Source organism: Canis aureus, chromosome 11 (assembly GCF_053574225.1).
Source record: "Canis aureus isolate CA01 chromosome 11, VMU_Caureus_v.1.0, whole genome shotgun sequence".
Lineage (NCBI taxonomy): Eukaryota > Metazoa > Chordata > Mammalia > Carnivora > Canidae > Canis > Canis aureus.
This window is the reverse complement of record NC_135621.1, coordinates 9,351,449-9,369,317: the sequence shown is the minus strand read 5'-3', so window position 1 is coordinate 9,369,317 and position 17,869 is coordinate 9,351,449. Positions and strand designations below refer to the sequence as shown.

Genomic DNA, 17,869 nt, shown 5'->3' with positions numbered 1-17,869 from the left:
AGTAGGGACACTTGACTAAGCCACCCAAGTGTCCCCCTCCACATTTTTTTTTTTTTTTGAGATAGAATTTATTCTTTTTAAAGTAAGCTCTAGGGGCACCCAGGTGGCTCAGTGGTTAAGCAACTGCCTTCACTCAGGGTGTGATCCCAGAGACCCGGGATCAAGTCCCACGTCCCTGCATGGAGCCTGCTGCTCCCTCTGCCTCTCTGTCATGAATAAATAAAATCTTAAAAAAAAAAAAAAAATAGAATAGTTTTAGGGAATTTATAGACCACTGAAGCCCATCATGAAAACTTTAGGGGAACCACGTGGGCCAAGGGTTAAAAACCCTCCCCTAAAATCTTGAGCTTTTACAATTTAAACTTAAAAAAAAAAAAAAAACTTAAATGACTGTAATAGTAATCCTGCTGCTCAGTTTATCCCTCCTCTCTTAATTTTCTAAAACTAGTTAGTGATACTATTATTTTCTTCTTGTTTTCTTGCATTGTCATGAATAAAAATGGGGGAAAATACTTCTAGTAAACAAAAGCCCACCTACTTGTAAGCAACATCAACACATAGCGTCCTAAGTAACTCCAATAAAAGAGGGAAAAATTGGATTTTAAATTCTATGAATAGATTGAAACAGCCTTTTTTTTTTTTTAACATTTTAAAAAGAATCTAAGAGAACTAAGTTGTATGTAACCTTTTGGGAGCAGAAATCAATCATCATAAGCTTATATGTGCAATTCTTTACATGGGAAATCAGGGAGACATGAGAACAGGAGATTAAAGTATTTATAATAATAATTCCAAAAAAGACTTGATAGATTTCGCTACGTAAAATTTATTTTTATTTTTTTATAAAAAGTGTATAACACTGGTACCTACTCTTAAATCAGTTAATTTATGAAACCATTCTCTTTTGTAGAACACACATTGGCATTGAAACAGTTTAAAGAAACGTAATGGCTATCTACAAAAAAATTATTTTGATTTGTTGTATTCCCCCCATATTTTAAGACTGCACACATAAAGGAAAATTAAAATTTTCAAACATTTTATATTTAGCAATTAAAAAAAAAGTACACTGTTTTCCTGCTATGGTCTTTATAAAGGTTGTAATGTTTCAAGTAAAAAAGAAAAAAAAGTACTAGGATGACCATGCTGTATCTTTTAACAGCATTTTTCTATAGAACAATTTGAACTGGCATGCAAGCAACTTCTCTTGTTGTCACATACCTGTATTCAGAGAAAATTACACCCATTTTACAGAAAAATCCCAATACATATACTGCGATAAGCTTAAAGCAATGTTTAAAAGACCAGTGTGAATGGCACACAAAAACTGCTTCTTTATAAATTAACTGGAATTCCTGATCAGAAAGTAGGCACAGGGAGATCCAGTCCTTAGGGCTTTGCTCTCTGGAAGAATACCTGTAAATAAAGTACAATTAGCACTGAGGTCAGAAGGTATCACCTTTCCCCAGAAGCATGACTCCAAGTCAGTAAGTGCTAGTCAGTCTTTTGTAAAATACAATCAATATTTAGAACATTTCACATATTTCATAAATCCACACCTGGCACAAGAACTTTCTTTTCTGGACAATTTGAGAAAGTCTAGAGATACGTTGACATTAGTTGGGCAACTAGTGAAAATATGGTATTAAGTCTAATGCGCTGAGAATTCAAGTGGTCAGAGGAAAACACGCTCTTTACCTTTCGCTGACTGGCACGCTGTCAAAGCTAATACTGGGAAATTAAATATTGAGGAAGAAACAAATCAAAGCTAAAGATAGCACCTGTTATCCCTTAAGGAATTTACTAATTTTTTTATCATAAAAAAATACTTGCAATTCAACATTTGAGACTATGAATGAATAGGCTAGAGTTTATGCTGGTGACTGGCCCAGTGTTGCCCACTACCTTCCACAGTTAGGTACATGTTTTGTGTGTGTGTGTGTGTGTTTTAATAAAGATTTTATTTGTAAGTAATCTCTGCACCCAGTGTGGGGCATGAACTCATATCCTGAGATGAAGCCAGCCAGGTGCCCCCGTAGTTAGGTGCGTGTTAAGAGAGCACTCGAAAGACTACTGGTAGGCAGTAACTCACTCGGGACCATATTCATCACTGTACTCTTAGCGCCTACGAGATCAGACGTTCAGTTAACAACCTATTGACTAAGTGAAGAGAAGAAAGATCACTGTGTGAGCAAAACGAAGCCTTACAAAGAGGCTCTGCTTGAGGTAAGCCTCAGAGTGGGTAGGATTCCTAAAGGAGGAGGGCTGCTAATAAAGCAGAATTTTGGAAGAACAGCAAGAATAGCAAAGACTGTTCCTGCAAGAGAAACCAGAAAGGCGGTCTGAGATCAGAATATGAAAAACAACAAAAATTCTGAATGAACCTATTTTTATTCAACGGTATAGGTTTATGAAGAGTATAAGGGGAATGAATTTCAGAGGACTGTTCAGGGTTTTCAAACAGCTCAGCCGGGCCCCAAGGGAAGGGGTATCAGTGTGAGAGGACACAAATCCACACCGGAGTAGCAGCAGTGGAGACAGAGAGGAGAGGCTGACAGGAGGAGAGAATCTGCAAGATCTAAGGATCCACTCCACGTAAGGAGAGTAGGCACGAAAGAGGGAACCTCACTTCTCCCACCAAGAACAGTGCTCTCCTGGAGATAATGCTCACACTGAAAAGCTGGGACCTGGAGGAAGACTTATTTATAAATGCAGCTGGATGAATTACTATGTTTGGAGCACAAGCCTGCTACACTGGATCTGTGGTTACAGACACCTTTAAGAGAGTTACAGTTTCTGTGAGCCCTTTCACCCAGTTTGGTCACACTTATTTAACAGATGTTACCTCCGAAGGCGCTTTGCTTTTATAGGGAAACGGGAGTGGGGAGGGTTCCTAATGATAAAGCGTAATTCCCAATATTCTTTTCACAAACTCCTATTGGTTTAAGCTGACAAATGATTACTAGGGAAAAAACTGACAAGGGAAGATGTTATAGAACCAAAGTCAAAGGATGACACATTTATTTCCTCAGCAAAGGCCGAGACTTAGGAAATTACTGAATGCCTTGGACAAAAGGACCAGGCAGTCATTCATTAAGTCACCTGCTACCAATATATTTGGCATAGTGTTTTGTCCTCAAATTTGTTGAATGAAGGTAGTAATAAAAACAAAGAGCGGTTGCTCATTTTGTCACACTGTAACTTTATTTTCAGATGGAGGTCTTTTGTAGGCAGGAAGAGTAACTCATATGGATATTTGCAGCAGTTAGTACAGTACCTGTTACATAAAAAGCCATCACAGATTAATGAATGACTGACTACCTGGGTGAGAGCAAGACAGCTGTACCTCATGGGTTGTAAATTGTAAATAAGAATACCAAATACACATTTGATGCTTCTTGCCAACTTGGAGAGTTTTTTAAAAAATTAAAAAATTCACCCAATTAGGGGGGGCACCTGAGTAAAGTATCTGATTCTTGGTTTTGGCTCAGGTCATGGTCTCAGGGTTGTGAGACTGAGCCCGCATCGGACTCCATACTTAGTGCAGAGTCGGCTGCAGATTCTTTGCCCTTTTTTCCTCTCCCTCTACTCCATTCCTGTGTGCCCTCTCTCAAAATCTTTAAAAGAAAAAATTCACTCAATTTATGAATGTAAAAAGAGCCCTGATTGCCGAATCTGAGCATTCTTTCTGTCCGTTTTATAATTCAAAAGTTTCAAAAATAGGATATAGCCAAGTAACTTGTACTTCTCTTTTTATATTTTTAGTTTTCTTTCAAGTCAATATGGGTACATGTTCTTAAACATTATTTCTTGTCTCAGTCCTGTAGTTCCTATTTAATTACACCACAAACTGTAAAAGGAAACTGACATTTTCATAATATGTTCAAGCATGCACAGTGTGCTTAGGTCACTTTTTATGATCTTTTCTAAGAACTCAGTTGAAAGTGACTTTATACAAGATTCTGAAGTAGAACTAAAACTATAGATTTTTAGAAGCAGGTTTTAGAAGACATTCCAAAATAAGTAATAATTGGTAAGATTACAGTATGACACAGGATCTACAATAAGTATCCTCTCTAGGCTCTAAAATATTACCCAACTGTAAGAAGATATGTAAGGTTTCCAAATACCTACCTTTAAGTAATTTTTAAAAACTTTAGCATCAGGCTGCTGAAGCGCTTGACAAAACTCCTGGGGGGGGGGGGCAGGAGGAAAGAAGGAGAATGAATCAAAAGTATTAAATTCACTGTAATTCAAATCCAGTTTTCTTTCTAAAATTGTGATTTAAAAAAGATACATAACTATTTTAACCATCAGTTCTATATGTACAGTACATCAGCATTAACTATATGCATACTATTGTGCAACAGATCTCTAGAACTTTTTATCTTGTAAAGCTACCTCCCAAGCCCTTGCCACCACCATTCTACTTCTGTTCCTAAGAGCTGGGCTACTTTAGATACTTCATATAAGTGGAATTATGCAGTATTTATAGAATCTTTGTGACCGGGTTACTTAATTTAGCATAATGCCCTCAAGGTTCATTCATGTTGTATGTAGCATGTGACAGATGTCCTTTAAGGCAGAATAATATTCCACTGTGTGTATATACCGCATTACTTCTCCTTCATCTGTCAAAAGGCATTTAAGTTGCTTCAAATCTACAGTAGTATGATAACTTATTAAAGTGAACCAGAACAGTTCCTCATCAAAAAAGGTTCTATGGCTTTTTCACATGTAACACTTGTCAGATATAGGCTTTTGACACTTTTAAGAACATGGCTCTCCTAGACAAAGTTGACTCACGCCTGAGAAGGGGAGAGGGACAAAAACTACCCTGCTCAGGCTGTATTCATCTTGGAAGAGTGGTAACTGAGCAGAGCCTGACCAAAAGAAAATGAGGTTAGTCTAATAGAATTCTGTAAACACTGTTGGCAGAGGCATATGAAAAAGGGAAAATTGGGGATGCTTCTTTTTATGATCAAATTATCAGCTAGAGATATAATTTTGTTTTACTTAGCAATCTGGTATATTTCTATTTTTGATGAGCATTAAGGTCATGTGAGTAATTAGTCATTTACCTTTTTTATTAAAACATTACCTTACTTACATAACAAATTATAGCTGAGAAAATTAATACCTCTAAAGATAAAGATGCTGGGTCATGAAAAAAAGAGATCATAAAACTCATTAAAAATGACATCACTCTTATCCAAGATAGAGCCTGTTTTTCACTTGATTTTTTTTCAATGTCTTTCATAAAATAGCATCATAACAACTTTTTAAAAATACTGTTGGTGAAGAAACAATTCCTAGCATCTACTGAAGAGATATGTAATAAAAATTTAGATACCTCAATTACATCTATGTGCTACTGGACAAGTCAGGATAACTCAACTCATGCCAAGAAAATCACTAAATGCCATTAAAAAAAATCACTTTGCAATTTTTAATATTTTTTTATTTAAAGATTTTATTTTATTTATTCATGAGAGACACAGAGAGAAGCAGAGACATAGGCAGAGGGAAAAGCAGGCTCCATGCAGGGAGCCACCCAGGTATCCCTCACTTTGGAAATTTGGTAAAAATTTAAGATCACTTTCCAGATACTTCACAATAGTTTCAGATTTAAAAAAATAAGCATTGATAAGCTTGGCATATGTAAAATGAATGATCTAGCACAAATCTTCACAATAGGTTGGTGAGTTGTGGGGCCCTTTGGCAGTCTGGGAGAGCCTACTGGATTCTCTAGAATGTTTTTTTACAATTTATAATACATGGGATTACAAAGGAAACTAACTATAATGACTTATGGTTATCGGGACACCTGAGGTGGCTCAGCGGTTGAGCGTCTGCCTTGGGCTCAGGGCGTGATCCTGGAGTCCCAGGATTGAGTCCCACATTGGGCTCCTTGCGGGAAGGGAAGCCTGCTTCTCCTTCTGCCTGTGTCTCTGCACCCCCCGCCCCATGTCTCTCATGAATAAATAGGTAAAATCTTCCCCCCAAAAATGACTTATGGTTATCAAAAACATGTGGTAGAGTAGTAAGATTTACTGACTCAGATAACAAGGTCCAGTGATATATCTTAATAGCTTATAATTTCAATATTTTGAAATATAGTTTGTGAGACCCCTGGAACAACTAATAAAACACAAAAACACTTCTGATTTCCATTGGTGACAACGTCACAGGCAATGCGAATGTTTTGTGATTTGTCACCTACACAATGGTAGGAAATTAAACTTTTGAAAAAAAAAATAAAAAAATAAACTTTTGGTTAAAGGTTAGTGAAAATGAAAATACCATTTTCTCCTATTCAATTTCATATACCCCTGAAGTTTGAACTCCTGTTATCTTATATATAGTAAAACATCAAGTTGAATGCAGTTTTACTTTCTTGACTCAAAATTAAGATAGAATTACAAGTCATATTTCTTTAACTAAAATTAAGAGAAATATCTACTCTGAGCTTTTACCTGAATTATTTCTGGAGCTACTTGTAAGGAAGGCAGGTATTCTTGTTGAAGATACTGAACACATTCTGGGCCCTGGAAATTAAAAGATAATTATAACTGATATTTTCTTAATATTAATAATGCATAAAAAGAGATTAGAATGACACATGTACACTTTAAACAGTATGGTATTGTGATTAAGAATATTGTTTGGAGCCAGACTGCTTTGGTTTAAGGCCTGACTTTGGCAAATTTCTGGTAACTTGAGCACGTTACTTAGCCTGAGCCTCGGTTTCCCCATCTGAAAAATGGAGTTATTTTAAGGAGTGGATGAGTTAAGAAATATAAAACTTTTAGAATAGTGCGGAGCATGCACTACATGTTAATCTTACTTATTAGCATTATACAGTGAAGATTAAACAAATGTTCTAAATCAAGGAAGTAACAATGCCAGAGTCTTCAAAGCACTGAAAGAAGACAGCAAACAGAGGTGCTCCTGTTCAATCTACCACAGGGTGGATTATATGGTATCTGCGGGTGCATGAGGGGAAACCTTTGGGCAAGGGTAGGGTTGTAACCATCCTGAGAAACTAAAATACAAGTGAGGATGAACAAAATGATATGTTAAGAGATAATAGCAATACAAGTACACCTCCCTTTTTCCTGTTCAGCCATCAGGGAATAGGAATTAAGCAGCCAAATGAGGAAATCAAGACAGAAAGATGAGGTGATTCGCCCAGTCTGCTGTTGATTACATTTGTACTGAAAAGCAGGTCACCTGATTTCTAAACCCAGGTTTTTCTCTGGGTTTTCTCTGCCATCTTCCTAAAAGTGATAATAGTGCGGGTTTTTTTTGTTTTTTTGTTTTGTTTTGTTTTTTTTTTTTTGGCAAACTTAGTGGAGGGAAGGCAGAAGAATTCTACAAATGAATCCCAAACCCCTATCCCTTCACAGAAGCTACAAAGGAACTTAGGATACAATCTGAAAATGGTTTTCCTATAGCAACGTGTTTGAAAGGGTGACCTCTGCGCGCTCACAAATGCACAAGGTATTCTCACTTTCAAACCTGAATCTGATTTAAAGATTTTAATATGTTGATAACTCCAAACCTAGTCTAACTGGAAGTAACAGTTGTGAAATCACAAAAGAAAAAAAACCCATCTCTCCTCAATGCACTTCTCCCCGCCTTAACACTTGCATTTCCTGTTTAATATACATATATATTTTAAAAGATTTTATTTATTTATTTATGAGAGACACAGAAAGAGAAGCAGAGACACAGGAAGAGGGAGAAGGCTCTCCATGGGGACCCCAAAGTGGGACTTGATCCCAGGACCCCAGGATCACAACCAAAGGCAGACGCTCAACTGCTGAGCCACCCAGGTGCTCCTGTTAAACATACTTCTGAATCAAAGAATTTTTTTGTTTCTTTCTCTACACTGACTCCTGGTCCTCTAACTCACTGGACCTATGGCATAATTTAATGACCTTTCAAAGGAAAGCTCTTCCTAATTCAGAGAAGCTAACAATGCACTGTTTTTTTTTTTTTTTATTTATGATAGTCACAGAGAGAGAGAGAGAGAGAGAGAGAGAGAGAGAGAGGCAGAGACACAGGCAGAGGGAGAAGCAGGCTCCATGCACCGGGAGCCCGATGTGGGATTCGATACCGGGTCTCTAGGATCGCGCCCTGGGCCAAAGGCAGGCGCCAAACCGCTGCGCCATCCAGGGATCCCAACAATGCACTGTTTGTGAAAGTTTCTCAAGATTGCTTCTACATTCCTTTCTCACCGGTTTTTTTTTTTTTGCTGCCTTTTGCTGCAAAATCCAAGTTTTTATTTAAAGTATAACTTCTCACCTTTCCCTCTCTCTTTTTTTTTTAAAGATTTATTTATTTATTCATGATAGAGAGAGAGAGAGAGAGAGAGAGAGAGAGAGAGAGAGGGGCAGAGACACAGGCAGAGGGAGAAGCAGGCCCCATACCAGGAGCCTGACGCAGGACTCGATCCCAGGATCAAGCCCTGGGCGCCAAACCGCTGAGCCACCCAGGGATCCCTCTCTCTCTCTTTTTTAAAGTAAGCCCAATGCCCATCATGGAGCTTAAACTGACGACCCCAAGATCAAGAGCCACATGCACTTACCAACTAAGCCAGCCAGGCACCCCTCTCTGTGACTTTCTAGCATTCTCTGTTTTGACTCTTCTCTTAGTATTCATACCTCTGGTTCTATTTCTAGCTTTTTCTTGACTCTTGCTTTAGCCAGATTTCTTTGTATCCTGGTCTTAGAAATTCTCATTCATTCCTACCACTTTACCTTGTGGACTCCAAAATCAGTATTTAGTTCTAATTGCTTCAGAGCCATATTCCAAAGCTCTCTGAACATGCTTACAAGCTATCTCAAATTACAACCCTAGTGCCTATGGACTTCTCACTCAACTTTTCATATATAACACAAGGCTAACTACCTAATCCTATTTTACTTTCTAGCTATTAATTCTATCTCCATACTTTAGCTAAACAGGTATTTCTATTATTTTCTATCAAATCCACAAGGCAATGTCTGCTCTGTCTTCATATACCTGCTTAACTTTGCCAGAATGACAGCCCCCCCTCTTGTCAGTCCAATCAATTTACATGTGTCCTGAGGCCTATCAAAAAAACAAAAACAGGGCAGCCCCAGTGGCTCAGCAGTTTAGCGCCGCCTTCAGTCCAGGGCGTGATCCTGGAGACCCAGGATCGAGGCCCACGTCGGGCTCCCTGTATGGAGCCTGCTTCTCCCTCTGCCTGTGTCTCTGCCTCTCTCTTTCTGTGTCTCTCATAAAATCTTTAAAAAAACAAAACCAAAACCAAAACCAAAACCACTTCTTTCCTATGGCTTTCTTTGATTACTGTGATAGGCAAAATTGCTTGTTCACCTTTAGTCTCACAATATTACACTTAATATAGATGTATTAATTTATCCCTATTCAAGTACTTAACTGAGAGTTATTTATATATTTACTTTCCTGATTCCAAGTCCAAAAAATATTGGGAGACTTTTAAACCTAATTCATCTTTATACAGCTCCTCTGCTGCCCCCGCAGTCCACATATACTCTTTATCCTAGCATAGTAGGCATAGAAAATGCTGCAGAAATGAAAATCCTTCAAACCTGTATTAGAAGAATCAAAAACTCAAGTTCAAATGAGGGAGTGGACTGAATGGAGACAGGTGAATATTTTTCTGAGGGGTGGGGGAGCTGCTATGTGGGAATGTCCAGTCCTGTGTTGGCATGCTAGCTTTGAGCGAAATTGGAGATAGGAGTTTTTATTTTTAAAAAAAGGACCTGATTTTTTATTTTTAAAATTCTATTATTAAGTAAGCTCCATGACCAAAGTGGGGCTCAAACTCACAATCCTGAAGTCAAGAGTTGCATAATCCACTGATAGAGCTAGCCAGGTGGCCTAGTACCTGATTTTTAAATGCTGGCAATCAGGGGCACCCAGGTGGCTCACTGGTTGAGCATCTATCTGCCTTTGGCTCAGGTCATGACCCCGGGGTCCTGGGATCAAGCACCACATCGGGTTCCCTGCACGGAGCCTGCTTCTCCCTCTGCCTATGTCTCTGCCTCTATGTATCTCATGGATAAATAAATAAAATCTTAAAGTTAACAATCAATTCATGTTATTAAAGAATACTGTACAAGGCAAACAACTCACCAGCTGGATTCAGCCCAGATTCACTTACAATTTTACAAATGATTAACAAAACATGCTAAAGTTGTGAAGCACTCTAACCATTTGCAATACTAAGACTGAGAAACCCAGCTGTGAAGAGCCAACTAAGTCATGAAATGTGGATCTTTTTATGATTTTTCACATTGTCAAACCAAAACAGACATACATTATAAACTTCCTGTAATCCAAAACATAAAGGGCAGTAATAGATACTACTATCTGCATTCAACTCCTTCCTCACATTCAAAAAAAAGAACTCAACTTTTTCAAAAGGTATAGCAACAAGTCAAACACGATTAAAACCACTAACAAATCTACATGTAAGATGAAAGTGAAGGGGCATGGAGCGCAAAGCTTACCCGTTTGAGATGAATTGTTTTCAAAGTCACTGCACACTCAGATAAAGCCTATGAAAAACAAGTGTGAGAATTTTAATACACTTCATTTTTGGTTACTGATCCCACTTTTATTTCCGTGGCCACTGCCTATTAACAATTACTGCCAAACAAGGACAGAGGAAGGACAGTGACAGGTCTATGAAATAAGTGGGTTGGTAGAAAAAGGAAAAAAATTTAAAAACGCTGTCTTACTGCAGAATATGAAATTATAAAGCTTTTACTAGGCTTTGGGGAAATGAGTAGAGGGCAGTGCTTGACGGGAGTATTCTGAAAATGAGATCTAGGGAAACTATCATCCAAGCAAGAGAAAGTTACTCTTAATGGTTAGGAAAAAGCCATTAAGCACCAAGGTTTATAATGAAAATAGTAGAAAACTAGTAACTCAAATCAAGTTGTAAAGAGTGTTTGTATCACGTACCCTTTTCATGGTCCTAAAAAAGAGGAGTTGGAGGCTGTTAAAGGAGCTGGATTTTATAAATTAAATTTTAATATCAGGATTCAGTGAGAATCCACAAAAGGTCCAGAAGGTATCATCAATCTTTTAAAAATGAATCCCAATGTGAAATTAATTAAAAGAAAAATAGGGATCCCTGTGTGGCTCAATGGTTGAGCATCTGCCTTCGGCTCAGGGTGTGACCCCAGGATCAAGTCCTGCATTGGGCTCCCTGCATGGAGCCTGCTTCTCCCTCTGCCTGTGTCTCTGCCTCTCTCTCTCTCTGTCATGAATAAGTAAATAAAATCTTAAAAAAAAAAAAAAAAAGAAAAAAAAGAAAAATAACGGCAATGAAATTAACATGGTCAACCTGGCCTTAAAGAAACTGTGAGTTAGAATACACACGATGTACACAAGGTAAACAAAGATTCCTGGGTGCTTACCAACACTGTTTGTGCATCAGCCAGATCAAAGGTTTGTTTTAAAGGTGCTAGGAAACATGCGGGGACAATGTGCTTATAAACAAAATCAGCAAATCCCACTGGTCCATCTTTACCTCCTGTCAAGACAATTCAAATTTTCATCTTATATATAAAAAAAGGCAATTAGTTATCATTGGGGGAAGTCAACTCCGAGCTCCTATCTACGTTAGAGCTAGGGTTCCATTTTTCCTTTCTAAGGGTCTTAGGAAACAGGTTGGAATCAAGTTTTTTTTAATGTTTTTAAATCCTCTTACCCCACAGTTCTACCAACTTGGAAAGGATGATAAAACATGTTTTCTGTGCAATCGGATCTGGATATTCGACTGCTCCTTGGATAACAGTAACCAACACTCGTTCTACATTCTCTGCACCTGAAGAGAAATAACAATTTGAATTTAAAGATTTGAGGGAGTGCATGCGCGCGTGAGCACATGCGAGGGAGAGAGCATGTGAGGGAGAGAGCATGTGAGTGGGGGGAAGGGGCAGAGGGAGAGAATCTTCCAGGAGACCCCTGCTGAGCCAGGAGCCCAATATGGATCTCACAATCCTGAGATCATGACCTGTGCCAAAACCAAGAGTCCGACACTTAACCAACTGTACCACCCAGGCACCCTGAATTTAAATTTAATAAGACCTAGAAAGGCAACCCAAAGGCAACTCATTTCATGATTTTTAATTTTTATTTTTGGATAAGTTAATTAACCTGTATTTTTAAATTCTTTTATTACTATTTTTAATTTAGATTTTAGGTAGTTAACATACAGTGGAATGTTTCTGGAGTAGAATTCAGTGATTTATCACTTACATACAACACCCAGTGCTCATACCAACAAGTGCCCTCCTAAATACCCATCACTCATCTAGCACATCCACCACCCAACTCCCACCACCAACCGTGTTTCTTCTCTATCACTGAGTCTCTTAGAGCTTCTCTCTTTTTTTTCCTTTTCCTGCTTCCCATATGTTCATCTGTTTTATTTCTTAAATTCCGCATGAGTGAGATCATATAGTATTTGTCTTTCTTTTCACTTAGTATAACATACTGTAGCTCCATCCATGTTGTTGCAAACAGCAAGATTTCATTCTTTTTGATGGGTAACTAATCTTTTTTATCCATTCATCAGTTGATGTACATTTGGGCTCTTTCCATAGTTTGGCTACTGTTGTTAATGCTGCTATAAATATCATTGGTGCATGAATCCTTTTGGTAAATACCTGCTAGTGCAATTTCTGGATCATAGGGTAGTTCTATTTTTGAATTTTTGAGGAACCTCCATACTGTTTTTCTAGAGTGGCTGCGCCAGTCTGCATTCCACTAATAGTGCAAGAGGGTTCCCTTTTCTCCACATTCTTGCCAACACGTTTCTTGTGTTAATTTTAGCCATTCTGACAGGTGTGAGATGATATCTCAGCTGCTTTTGATTTGCATTTCCCTGATGATGAGTGATGTTGAGCATCTTTTCATGTGTCTGTTAGCCATCTGGCTAGTCCTTTTTAGAACTAAAAGTGTTTCTTCATGTCTCCTGCCTATTTCTTAATTTGGTTATTTGTTTTTTTGGGGGTTGAGTTTATAAGTTCTTTGTAGATTTTGAATACTAATCCTTTATCACTTATGTCATTTGAAAATATCCTTCCGTTCCATAGGCTTTTAGTTTTGTTGTTTCCTTTGCTGTGCAGCTTTTTATCTTGATAAAGTCCCAATAGTTCATTTCTGCTTTTGTTTCCCCTGCCTGTGGTGACAGATCTAGTAAAGAAGTTGCTGCGCCAGAGGTCAAAGAGGTTGCTGCCTGTGTTCTCTGTGTCCTTTAACACTATTTGTTGAAGATACTCTTTTCCATTGGATATTCTTTCCCGCTTTATTGAAGATTAGTCAACCATAGAATCGAGGATCCATTTTTCAGTTCTCGATTTTGTTCTCAACTGTCAGGTCAATGCTGGCAAGCTGCCACCATGCTATTTACACCACTAAAGAATCAATTAAAGAATACTGCCCTGGGAAAATGGGAACTAAATACAAATTAATTTTAAGACCCTCTACGTGAAATGGATTCCCACCTTGGTAATGATGAACTGCCAACCCAGGGAGAAATATACAACCACTTTAAAAGTATGATATTTACTTCAACTAGCTCTTGCTCATATTGACATACAACTGTGACAAGGCCTCAAGCAGATAATCTCAGCACCCCCACCTTGATTTGCTATGACTTCACTCATTCCACTGCCTGTGACTGTTTGCAGGAAAGCAAAGTAACTCCTTCGCAACATTTGCTTCTCTAAAGCAGCAGACTGGTCATTTTCTTCTGCTGGTCGGAGCAATACCTCAAAAATTGCATGAAGGAGAGGCATGAACATTTGTTGTAAAAATGGAGATACCTGTATCTGAAGATAAAAAACAAGTATTACTACTTCCGAAAGGTGAAAGATAATTATTAATATGAAACTAAGAAATACATGCTTTACATAAAGCCTTTATCCAGAGTTTCTATTAAGGATATATATTTACATAATTCTGTTGGCAAATATCAATGTCAGGACAAAAATCTACATTAAGGATATACAGTATTGAAATCTTCAAAATTGTTAAGTTCAATTCATTTCCTACAGTTCAAGATTCAGGTTAAAGTAACAGGGATTCAGGGGCACCTGGGTGGCTCAGTCGGTTAAGCATTAGCTCAGGTCATGATCTCAGATTCCTGGGATCAAGCCCAGCATTGGTCTCCCTGCTCAGCAAGGGTCCTGCTTCTCCCTCTCCCTTTACTTCTCCCCCCAGCTTGTGTTCTCTTTCTCAAATATATAAAATCTTAAAAAAAAATAGGGATTCAGATATATTTCACAATTGAATATTACTATAAAATATTTTCTAATTTAAATAATCAAGAATTTGCTACATTATATTGCTAAATTATAAGTAGAATTTATATGATTGGGCTCTCAAGGCCTTATATGCTGTGAAGTAAATTGCTTAACTTCTCTGTCTCAATTTCTTTCTTTTTTTTTTTTTTTTTAATTTTATTTGAGAGGGAAAGAGTGAGCAAGGGCAGGGTGAGAGGCAGAGGGAGAAGTGGATTCCCCCCTGAGCAGGGAGCCTGACGTGGGGATTAATCCTAGGACCCCGGGATCATGACCTGAGCCAAAAGCAGATGCTTAACCGACTGTGCCACCTAGATGCCCCTCAATTTCTTCATCTATAAAATAGAATAGTTCTCTTTAGGAGGATCGAATGAATTAATGTACAAAAGAAAGCTTAAAACAGATTTTGAACACAGAAAGCACTATGTGTTAATCATTTTTATTAGCCAGCTTATACTTGACTTAAATTTCCTTGTACAATAAAACTGACTTTAATACACTGAATTAATTTCAAACTCCTGCCTGGGCACTCAAAGTTACAAGTTCTTATTTACTGCTAGACATTTTAGTACTCAATGTTGTTTTCATTTGCTTCTCTAAAATAGTAGATTGTTTTCTTCTGTACAGAGGTAAGGTTTTTATTAAAGCATCCATTAAATATGGTCTATGTGTCAGGCAGTGTGCTAGACACTGGAGAGGACTATGGTCCATGCCCTCAAGTGACTTATATTAAAAAAACAAACCAAGGGGCAAATGCCAAAATGTATTTGAAGATAAATATATCTAATTTAAAAGTCAGGAGGTTTCTGAGCCCTGAATGTCTGAGGTACCTTAAATTTGGCTGTAATCTGGTTGATAAGAGGAATGAACTCCTGGAGGTCTTTTGCTTCACAATCTTTGAGCATGTGTTCAGAGGCAGATGGGATGAATGGAAGAACTTCTTCCTCTAGGCAAATAATCATGCGATGAAGGAAAGTACGAACTCCACTTCTGAGAATATCCTTTTGCAAGGGACAACTGAGGGCTGGCAAGAATGTCTGTAAACAGTCCAGATAAACTTCGGAACAGCCACACTGTTTCACAGTCTGCTTGTTGCTGAAAGCTTTGCTGGTTCGGCTATATAAGCAAAATCAGACAACTAGTTTTAACTTTATTCTTTAAAAGTTTTACAGAGTAATAAAAAATAATGCACAAAAAATTACAAAATTGACAAAACTAAGAAGCCAATTACTTATTTTCTATGTCATGACTACTTCCATCTTTAGCTAATATGGTTATTTGTTATACTATTGCTTCCAGTTACCATTCCAGAAACGGTTCAAATTAAATGAATGAGAGGTAATTAATACGATTCTAATAAGAATCCACCTAAATGTTTGACTAAAATCCTACTGATAAAATATACAGAAAAGAAAAAAAATCCACTTACTATGACTGGGCTGTACTAGACAATCTGCAAACTACTGATTTAAATTTAGAAAACAATCTTTAGAATCAAGTTATTTATACAACCTAACATTAGCTTTTGCACTGAAGTACTCTACAGAGCAACTTCTCTGTGTAGAATCAGCAGTCACTACAACTTTCATATTGCTATTGTTTGCCAATAAAATGTATGGGCAGGGAGAAAGAAAAGGTAGCTTAGGTGGTCTTCAGGACACAAGGCAAGAGCTAAAAAGAAGCCTCAAGATTTTGTCAGTGCCAAGACTGATCCAAAATGGCCCAATATGTCACTGGTACATAAACTCTTCAGCTAATCCCCCTAAGTACATGATCAATTTATATTAAAGAAGTCAGAAGAATTAAGGATTTAGATACTGGTCAAAACCAGAAATGCAGAATATTATGTGATCTATTCCCTTCTTCAGCTAAATCTTCTAATTCACTGAGTTTAGAGAAGAAAGGTTTAGATAATTCTCTGGACAATCCAGTTTTCAAAACATAGATGTGTTTCCCCAGTTCTAAAAGATCCAAGTAAATGGTTCTGTGTGTATACAGACACTCACTTTACAATTTTAATTTAATTATAATCACGCTCACCTGGCAAATCCAACAGCATGGTTGAGACAGTCTGCTAGTGATGCCTGTCTTTCTTCATCTTGTGCCAGCATCAATTTTTCTAATAGAATTTTAAACTTCTCCATTAGTGGAGTTAACAGATTTCTCATTAATGCTTGTTTCCGTTCAGCTGGATATTCACTATTAACAATCAGCACTCCGGCTGTCTCATAAATAAACAGTTGATCATCGCTGCTCAACAAAGACTGGTAACCATTCTCCTAGAAAGAAATTTAGTCCTATTGGTGTTTATCATTGTTTATTTATTTTTTAAGATTATTTATTTATCCATGATAGAGAGGCAGAGACAGAGAGACAGGCAGAGACACAGGCAGAAGGAGAAGCAGGCTCCATGCCGGGAGCCCGATGCGGGACTCGATCCCGGGACTCCAGGATCGCGCCCTGGGCCAAAGGCAGGTACCAAACCGCTGAGCCACCCAGGGATCCCCTTTATCATTGTTTAGTTCCTCTCATTTAAGCACAGTTAATACAACAGGCACAGGAGACGTAATCTATCACGTAAACTCATTATTAAAAAGCAGATCAAGTATTTAAAAAAAATTTTCTCCCAGCACCATATAATGGAAAGAAAACTGAATTTGAGGTCTAAAGGTCACAGGTCTAACCCCCCCCCCCTTTAAAGATTTTATTTATTTACTCATAGAGACAGAGAGAGAGAGAGTCAGAGACACAGGCTGAGGGAGAAGCGGCCCCATGCAGTCCCCTGACGTGGGACTCAATCCCGGGTTCCCGGGATCACGCCCTGGACTGAAGGCGGTGCTAAACCGCTGAGCCACCGGGCTGCCTAATTCTCCCCTTGATAAAACTTTGCAAATTATCATAGAAGATAATTATTAGTTAGCCTTCTGACTTGTTCTCTTTTTGTAAAAATCTTATTTGTAAAACTGTTACAAGGCTAAAAATGAGATGTACAAAGGTGCACTGAACATTAGTATAAAGGTCATAGAGGTTAATATTTTAAAGCACTTAAATACTGAGTAGCAATAAAAACCACACAATAAATACATACATATACAGCAGTTGTTACTTGAAAACATTTGAAAATAAGACTGCAAATCAGAGAAATAGTTCTCATTCAAGCACAAGTAAATATCCCATATACTTAATTCTTGTTAATGAATTTTATTATATTTTACATTTATATATAATCTTTTTTTAGAGAGAATCTTAAGCAGGCTCCACACTTAGTGTGGAACCCAACATGGGGCTTGATCTCAAGACCCTGAGATCATGACCTAAGCTGAAATCAAGAGTTGGATGCTTAACTGACTGAGCCACCCAGGTACCCCTATTTTTTACATTTATGCATCCAGAGAGGTCAAGAGGGTGAAAATATCAGGTGTGGCCTCTAGATCCAATACTAACGCTCCTTGTAAAAAATTACATAAAAATCTAGACTTAAAACATAAATTATGTGGTGATTTTATATAAAAGAATACCTCATCTTAGGGGCACCT

General features: G+C 37.8%; 1 protein-coding gene across 3 annotated transcripts in view; it reads right to left on the bottom strand.

The window, feature by feature from the left end:
* Nucleotides 1-806: 806 nt before the first annotated feature.
* Nucleotides 807-17,869, bottom strand: part of XPOT (exportin for tRNA) — a 42,489-nt gene continuing 25,426 nt past the window's right edge. For 2 of the 3 annotated variants that reach the window (XM_077913656.1, XM_077913658.1), the window contains 9 exons: nucleotides 16,374-16,612; nucleotides 15,164-15,449; nucleotides 13,673-13,862; nucleotides 11,735-11,851; nucleotides 11,442-11,557; nucleotides 10,527-10,574; nucleotides 6,477-6,548; nucleotides 4,135-4,191; nucleotides 807-1,416 (listed from right to left, as the gene is read on the bottom strand). In XM_077913656.1, the coding sequence (XP_077769782.1) occupies nucleotides 1,390-1,416; nucleotides 4,135-4,191; nucleotides 6,477-6,548; nucleotides 10,527-10,574; nucleotides 11,442-11,557; nucleotides 11,735-11,851; nucleotides 13,673-13,862; nucleotides 15,164-15,449; nucleotides 16,374-16,612 (1,152 nt within the window). In that variant the 3' untranslated portion in view covers nucleotides 807-1,389. Of the gene's footprint in view, nucleotides 1,417-3,182; nucleotides 3,278-4,134; nucleotides 4,192-6,476; nucleotides 6,549-10,526; nucleotides 10,575-11,441; nucleotides 11,558-11,734; nucleotides 11,852-13,672; nucleotides 13,863-15,163; nucleotides 15,450-16,373; nucleotides 16,613-17,869 lie in introns of those variants that run through there. The other variant, XM_077913657.1, reaches the window with a different exon arrangement.